The sequence below is a fragment of the Callithrix jacchus genome, chromosome 3 (assembly GCF_049354715.1).
Source record: "Callithrix jacchus isolate 240 chromosome 3, calJac240_pri, whole genome shotgun sequence".
Classification (NCBI taxonomy): Eukaryota; Metazoa; Chordata; class Mammalia; order Primates; family Cebidae; genus Callithrix; species Callithrix jacchus.
In genome coordinates, this window is record NC_133504.1 from 188,490,462 (window position 1) to 188,498,092 (window position 7,631).

Here is a 7,631-nt window from a genome sequence, read left to right on the forward strand (position 1 = left end):
GGGGCTGGGCTCCCAGCAGTCTGGAGGCCCAGAGGCTGCTGTGAGTGCAGGGGGAGTGGGCTAGGCCTAGCCCTGGGGGCAGGATTCACAAGTGCGGAGGCCCAGGCACCGGTGGGAGCCTGGCACTGTCTGGGAACAGCAAGCAGTGGGGTCTGGCCAGGTCACAGGCGAGTCACAGGCAGGCTGGACCGCTCAGCCATGCACTCCGCGGGCATTTGCGGAGCATCTGCTGGGGGCCAGGAGCAACAGGAGGCCCTGACCACTGCAGAGAAGCCCATGGCTTGGTCCCTGGCCTTGTGGAGCTGACCTTCCTGGCGGGAGAGACAGGCGACCCTGACTAGCTAGACACCTGCTCGGGGTTCGGAGGGGAAGGACCAGGACAGGGGCAGGATGTGTGGGAGCCCTGAAGACGCTGGGGCAGAGAGTGCTGAGGTCAGCACGTTGTGAGTGGGTTGGAGGCTGGCCCTGGGCTCCGTCCCCAGCTCCCCACCCGTCCTTGCCTGCCGGCTCCTGGGCTGCAGCTGCACAGGCACCTCCTGGCACTCAGCTGCGTCCGGTCATCGTCCTCATGCCGGCAGTGGCGGCAGCCCCAGCACACAGGGTCTGAAAAGCTGAGGTGCACCTACAGTGTGTGACAGGGAGAGGCTGGTGGGGGAGTCTCACCTGGGTGGGCGTGGCCACCTCGCCAGGGGTGGGTCTTGAGGGAACTTACACTTCCTTGCAGGTGGCACAGAATGTGGCCCTGTACACAGGTGACCCCAGCCTGGGACTGGAGCTGTTTGAGGCGGCTGGAGACATCTTCTTCAATGGGGCCTGGGAGCGGGAGAAAGCTGTGTCCTTCTACCGGGTGAGCTGGCCTGAGGGCTGATGCGGGTTGGCCTTGGGGGCACCTTGAGGGCTGAGGCACGATGTGGCAGGGCAGAGGCCTCCCACGTGGAGTCAGGGCTGCCCCATGCATGTGCTTAGTTTCCTAGTGGTTTCACCGGGAGGGATATTGACTGCGCCCCTGCCCGGATCAAATGCTTGGGCCCTGGACACAGCAACGGGCTTTCCCTTCACCCAATGATCTCAAGCAGCCATGGTGTGAAGTCCCGTCCCCATTTCCCAGATGAAGAAACTGAGGCTCAGAGAGGCACGGGGATGTGTCAAAGGACACACAGCATGTCAGTGGGAGACCCAGGGACAGGGTCCAGGTCTGCAGGCACCCCGAAGCAGGGACGGCTTCTCCCTTCCTCTGAGCTTGAGGCGTGGCTCAGCCCTGGGCACAGATAAGTGTGGTGTTCTTAGAGCTGAGAGGAGTGCTGGGTCCCCTCAGCCAGACCCCTGGTGCCCAGGCAGGAGGGGCTGCTCTGAGGCTGCTGGGCATGGCTGGACTGCCTCAGGTGACCCTTCAGCCCCCAGTGTGGGTGTCTGCTCCGCCCTTTCTCTCAGGTCACAGAGCCTTGTCAAGGCCCACGGGTAGCTGGGGTGTGGGAAACTCCAAGCACGTGTTTGGTTCTGAGGAGGGCGATGGGCAGGGTGGGTGCGGGAAGCCTGACCCCACCTGCCTGTGTGGTAGGACCGGGCCCTGCCCCTGGCAGTGACGACGGGCAACCGCAAGGCGGAGTTGCGGCTGTGCAACAAGCTGGTGGCGCTGCTGGCCACGCTGCAGGAGCCCCAGGAGGGCCTGGAGTTCGCCCACATGGCCCTAGCACTCAGCATCACCCTGGGTAAGCCCCGGACCCCGCGCTGCCGGGACCCACACTTTGCCAGAGCGCAGCCTGCAGGTCTGCAGGGCAGGAGCCGACACAGCTGCCGGGCTCTCTGGTCTCCTTTCCAGGCAGGCAGATCTGCCTAGCTGGCTCCCCCATCCGGCCCTGGGCACAGCCAGAGGTCTCTCACGCAGTGTAGAGCTCCCTGCCTGGCTGAGCTCTGCTTCCTCTGCCTCCTTCCCCCCGCCGACCGTAAGGGCTGCTCAGTGTGCCCTGCCTTCCAAACACTCCAGGCATCTGGTCCGTCCCTGAGTGCGCCGGGGAAAGTGGCCATGGCCTCATATGCACTGATGGATCCCTTTCTGTGTGCCCTTCCCACCTTCATCAACCACACAGTTCTCTGGCTGATGAAATCCCAGTTCCCCTTCCAGCAGCTTGCCCCTTAATGCCAGTCATCCCTGGTGCTGTGCTAGGGTTGTCTTTCCTCCTCCAGAGAGGGAGCCCTGAGCAGGCTGCATGCCCCAGCGCCTTGCGCCCCATGGCCTGGCACACAGTAGGTGTGCAGCTGTGTGGGAATGCATTGAATGCAGGCTCCACGCCCCTTGCCCTGGAAAGGGGAGGATGCTGGAGACTGCCCAGGTGGGCTTTCGCATTTTCGGGGGCACCTGGAGTTCAGGCACGCAGTGACTCCCCAGCACCAGGGGCTCTGATGATGACACGCCCAGGAAGAGTTGAATGTCACGCCTGTGGGTTGTCTGGAGCCCTGGTGCCCGGGAGTGTCTGGGCTGCATGCCTTTTGGGCTCCCCTGGTTAAAAGCAGTGGGCAGAGGCAGGCGGCTGTGTGTAGGCACAGAGCTGGGCCATCCAAGTCCACTTTGCCAAAGCCTCACAGTAGACAGGGGCAGGATTAGTTCTGCTTTGCAGATGGGAAAAGTGAGTCTGGGAGCCCCGAGGGACTGGCCGGGGCTGTCTGGGTGACCGCAGGTGCCCGGAGGCGGGCCAGGTGCTGCCGGGGTCTGCATGCCTCCTCCTGAGGGGCCTGTGCCCTGCCTGCCCCAGGGAGCCCTGTTCTCACACCTGCTCCCTTGGCCTGCCCTCCAGGGAACCGGCTGAACGAGCGGGTGGCCTACCACCGGCTGGCCGCCCTGCATCACCGGCTGGGCCACGGCGAGCTGGCGGAGCACTTCTACCTCAAGGCCCTGTCGCTCTGCAGCTCGCCGCTGGAGTTCGACGAGGAGAGCCTCTACTACGTGAAGGTGTACCTGGTGCTCGGTGACATAATCTTCTATGACCTGAAGGTGGGTGGGGAGGGGCAGGACTGGGGTCTCCCGGCCCCCTTGCAGTGCGATGTCCACCCAGACCCCAGAGGCCTGGGTTCCAGCCTTCCTTAGGAATGGCCCAGTGGCCTCCCTGGAGCTCTGCGCCCGGCCGGAGGAGCCAGCAAGGTTAGCAGACACAACCCATCTCCCGAGCTGGCCAGGCCCTGCCCTCAAGAGCTCAGCCTCAGCCAGGAAGGCTGACACATGAGCAGCCTCTTTTTTACCCACTGGCAGCCACTGGGTAAAGAAGAGGGATTGTAGTCATGGGGGCCCTCCTGGAGGAGGTGACACCAAATCTGAGTCTTGACAGTCAAATGTCAAGTTGCAGTTAACAAAGGAAATGGGGTTGGGAGAAAGACATTTGGGGGACGGCATCCTCACATTGAATCTGCTATGCAAGATCCAACCCAAATTCCATCGCTTCCTCTAGAAAGCCTGCCCAGGGTGCCAATTTGTACTGAGCAACTCCTTCTGGAGTCCTGAGACACCTTGAATTGTCATATCACCCAGGCAGAGTGGGGTGGGGCGGATGTCTTACCACCCTGCTTCACAGGCAGCGAAACCCCAGCTCAGGGCGCGTGCAGTGGGGTGGGGCCCCAATAGCCAGGCTGAGGCTTTGCTGGGTCAGCGCTGGGAGCTGTGCTCCCTCTGCTCCCAGCCCTGCAGGGGTGAGAGCTGGGACGGGATGGCTCCAACATGGGGTGTCACCACCCCACTGCCCTGCAGGCACCCGCCCCTCCTCAGCATCGCTCCGGCACCGCATCAGTGCTCCTTGTGGGATGAGGGGCCAGGGCGCTCCAGTCCAGGGACTGGAGCCCCCTCTTGGGGGCCTTAAAACAACATGAGAAGGTGGGGCAGCCCTAAGACCCCGCCCAGTATCCCTCCCACAGGCCTGGGGCTGCTGGGGAGGGCGACACCTGGTGGTCAGAAGTAGTCCCTGTGACCTCCCAAGTCCCAGCCAGACAGGGAGGTGCCAGGCAGCAGGTCCAGGGGACACTGCTCTCTGCTCACGAACTGACATGGGACCCAGGGGACGGGCCTCCCAGAAGGGGGCTTTATCTCTCTTGGTCATGCCCACTGCCCACTCCGCCCACCCAGGAGGAAGGGAAGGGCCTAGTCATCCCTGAGAGGCAGAGGTCCGCGGCCGGGGTTGAGAGGCAGAGGCCTCCTTCACCTCCCTCCCATGCACAGCCCTCTGGGCCTCATCGTGACTGTGCTGTCACTGCAGGCCAGTGTCCCCCACGGAGGTCCCCTCGGAGTTCCCCCAGGGCAGCTGTCTTTCCAAGGCCACACCCTCCTCCTGTGTAGGAGACGCTGAACCCTGGGCCCAGAGGGGTGGGAGAGAAAGCCGGACTGGATAGGGTCTGGAAGGCCAGCAGAGAGGAGGGTGAACAGGCATCTTTGTCGACTGCCTCTGAAATGGGGTCCCATTTAGTCTACGCATGAGAGTGAGCGCTGGAACAGGGTGGATTGGGTGTGCCCTGACACCCACCAGCTGCTGCACACACCACAGGCACATGCAAATGCACACACGCACACACACCAGCACATGTGTGCACACAGGCACAGGCACGAACACAGGGATACACACAGGCACAGGCACACACACAGGGACACACACAGGCACAGGCACACACACAGGGACACACACACACAGGCACAGGCACATACACAGGCACAGGCACACACACAGGCACAGGCACACACAGGGACACACACACAGGCACAGGCACACACACAGGCACACACACACACAGGCACAGGCACACACACAGGCACACACACAGGCACAGGCACACACACACAGACACAGGCACATGCACACACAGGCACAGGCACACACACAGGGACACACACACAGGCACAGGCACACACACAGGCACAGGCACACACACAGGCACACACACAGGCACAGGCACACACACAGGCACAGGCACACACACACAGGCACAGGCACACACACAGGCACAGGCACACACACAGGGACTCGCAAATGCACATACAGGCACAGGCACACACAGGGACTCACAAATGCACATACAGGCACAGGCACACACAGGGACTCACAAATGCACATACAGGCACAGGCACAGACACATACACATGTGCACACACAGGCACACACAGGGACATGCACACACAAATGCACACAGGCACACACAGGCACATGCACACACAGACACACCCACGCACATACACAGGCACACGCATACAGGCACATGCACACATAGGTGTGTACACACAGGCATATGCACACACAGGAACACATAACCACATACACACAGGCATATGCACACACAGGCACACACAGGTGCATACACAGGCATGTACACACAGGCACACACAGGCACAGGCACACACACACAGGTACAGGCACACACAGGGACTCGCAAGTGTGCACAGGCACACATACACATGCACGCACACAGGAACACACTCGGGGACATGCACACAAGAACACACAGGCTCATGCACACACACAGGCACAAATAGGCATGCGCACATACAGGCACACACAGGCTCATGCACACACAGGCACAAACAGGCACGCACACACAGGCACACACACAGGCACATGCACACAGAGGCACATGCAGACACAGGCACACGCACACACAGGCACACACAGGCTCATGCACACACAGGCACAAACAGGCACGCACACACACAGGCACACACAGGCTCATGCACACACAGGCACACACACAGGCACACACAGGCTCATGCACACACAGGCACACACAGGCACACACAGGCTCATGCACACACAGGCACACACACAGGCACACACAGGCTCATGCACACACAGGCAAACACACAGGCACACACAGGCTCATGCACACACAGGCACACACAGGCACACACAGGCTCATGCACACACAGGCACACACACAGGCACACACAGGCTCATGCACACACAGGCACACACACAGGCACACACAGGCTCATGCACACACAGGCACACACACAGGCACATGCAGACACAGGCACAGGCACACCCAGGTGCACACACAGACACGCACACACATGCTTTGGCTCTTTCTTTCCTTCAGGAAGCCCTTGCCTCCCACCCCAGGCTGAGTCCGGGGCCTCCCGGGCTCCCCATAGGCTCCCAGGCTTTCCTCTGCCACAGCCCTGGCCACTCTGTGTGGTCAGTTTTCACTCCCAGGTTCCCCAGACTGGTAGCAGCCGTGCACCTGGCACAGTCCAGTGTTGGGTGGGGCTGGGGGGCGTTGGATGCACCCCTGCTCCGTTCGTGGGTGGGCAGTGAGGGAATGAACCGGCTCTGCGTCTTGGACTTTGTCCTTGGCCCTGGGGGCTGTCTTGAGATGGTAAAGGGAGCTGGGCCAGGCATGGGTCTTGGAGAGGTCCCTTGGGTGACCCCCATGTGGAAGAGGCGCCTGGGGAGAAGCTGGGTGAGGGATGGGAGGGTCAAGGAGGAGGTCTGAGAGGCCACATCCCAACCCAGGGATGGTGAGTTTGAGCCAAAGATGCATCTAAAATGGTAGCAGAGGTCTGGGGAGTCACTCTCTGTCCCTATTTCAGAGAAGAGTCCCAGAGATGACACCTGTGAGATACTTTTGCACCTGGCCAGGCCAGTGGAAGGGCCTGGAAATGGTCATTGCAGACAGGGGTCAGAGGGAAGCCTGGGTCACTCAACAATGCTGTGCCCCTGCTGTGGCTGGGAGCCACGGGTCCCGTATGGGACTCTCAGAGCAGACAGGATCCACCCCAACTGCAGCCCACAGGGAGAGCAGTCAGTGCCTGCAGAGAGGGTGGGGCTGGGGCAGGAGGCTTACGGTGGCTGAGGTGTAGGGACAGTCAGTAAGGCTTCCAGCGGGTGTCAGGGCCTGCAGCAGTGGAGTTTCACAGGTTTTGGGGCTCCTGGGGTGAGCTGGTGCTGGCGGGACATGATGGACAGACCTGGAGACAGGAATGGCCTCTGTGGAGACGGACTTCAAGTCCCCTTTTGGCTGAGCATGGCCTGTCCCCTCCAGGACCCGTTCGACGCGGCTGGGTATTACCAGCTGGCACTGGCGGCTGCCGTGGACCTGGGCAACAAGAAGGCACAGCTGAAGATCTACACACGGCTGGCCACCATCTACCACAACTTCCTCCTGGACCGAGAGAAGTCGCTCTTCTTCTACCAGAAGGCCAGGACCTTTGCCACGGAGCTCAACATCCGCAGGGTCAATCTGCCTCCCCTGCCGCTCTGTGGGTGGGCCCCCTGGCTGGCCCCCAGCCACCCTCACTGAGGACAGCATCGGAGGAAGTGGGTTTTGTGCTGGTGGTGGCGGGGGGTGGGTGCGGTCTCCTGCCTCTCCTGGTGTCTCCAGTGGCTCATTTTCCAGGAAATGGAGGCATGAAAGCAGGGGTCAAATAGCAATAAATGGTTTTGTTTTTGCAACAACTTACCGAAGTCACAAAGGCACCCTTCCCTGGCGTGCTTTCTGGGCCTGTCTGGGGGCCAGCCCCCTTCCCTAGGGCAGCCCTGCTGCTATATCCTGACCTTGGGTATGAGAAAGACCCTGAGTCCAACAGACTTCGGCCAGGTTGCCATGAGCCTCGGTTTCCTTGGCGGCCAGAAGGGAGACGGTGGAGGTACTCCCTGGGCAGGTGC

The 7,631-nt window shown here is 61.3% G+C and overlaps 1 protein-coding gene across 8 annotated transcripts in view; it reads left to right on the forward strand.

Moving 5' to 3' along the window:
* The window catches only part of SH3TC1 (SH3 domain and tetratricopeptide repeats 1), a 67,010-nt gene extending 59,592 nt beyond the window's left edge, over positions 1-7,418 (forward strand). For 7 of the 8 annotated variants that reach the window (XM_054253511.2, XM_054253516.2, XM_078367638.1 and 4 more), the window contains 4 exons: positions 725-847; positions 1,559-1,709; positions 2,793-2,989; positions 7,009-7,418. In XM_054253511.2, the coding sequence (XP_054109486.2) occupies positions 725-847; positions 1,559-1,709; positions 2,793-2,989; positions 7,009-7,266 (729 nt within the window). In that variant the 3' untranslated portion in view covers positions 7,267-7,418. The remainder of the gene's footprint in view (positions 1-724; positions 848-1,558; positions 1,710-2,792; positions 2,990-7,008) is intronic. The other variant, XR_013533218.1, reaches the window with a different exon arrangement.
* Positions 7,419-7,631: the final 213 nt, after the last annotated feature.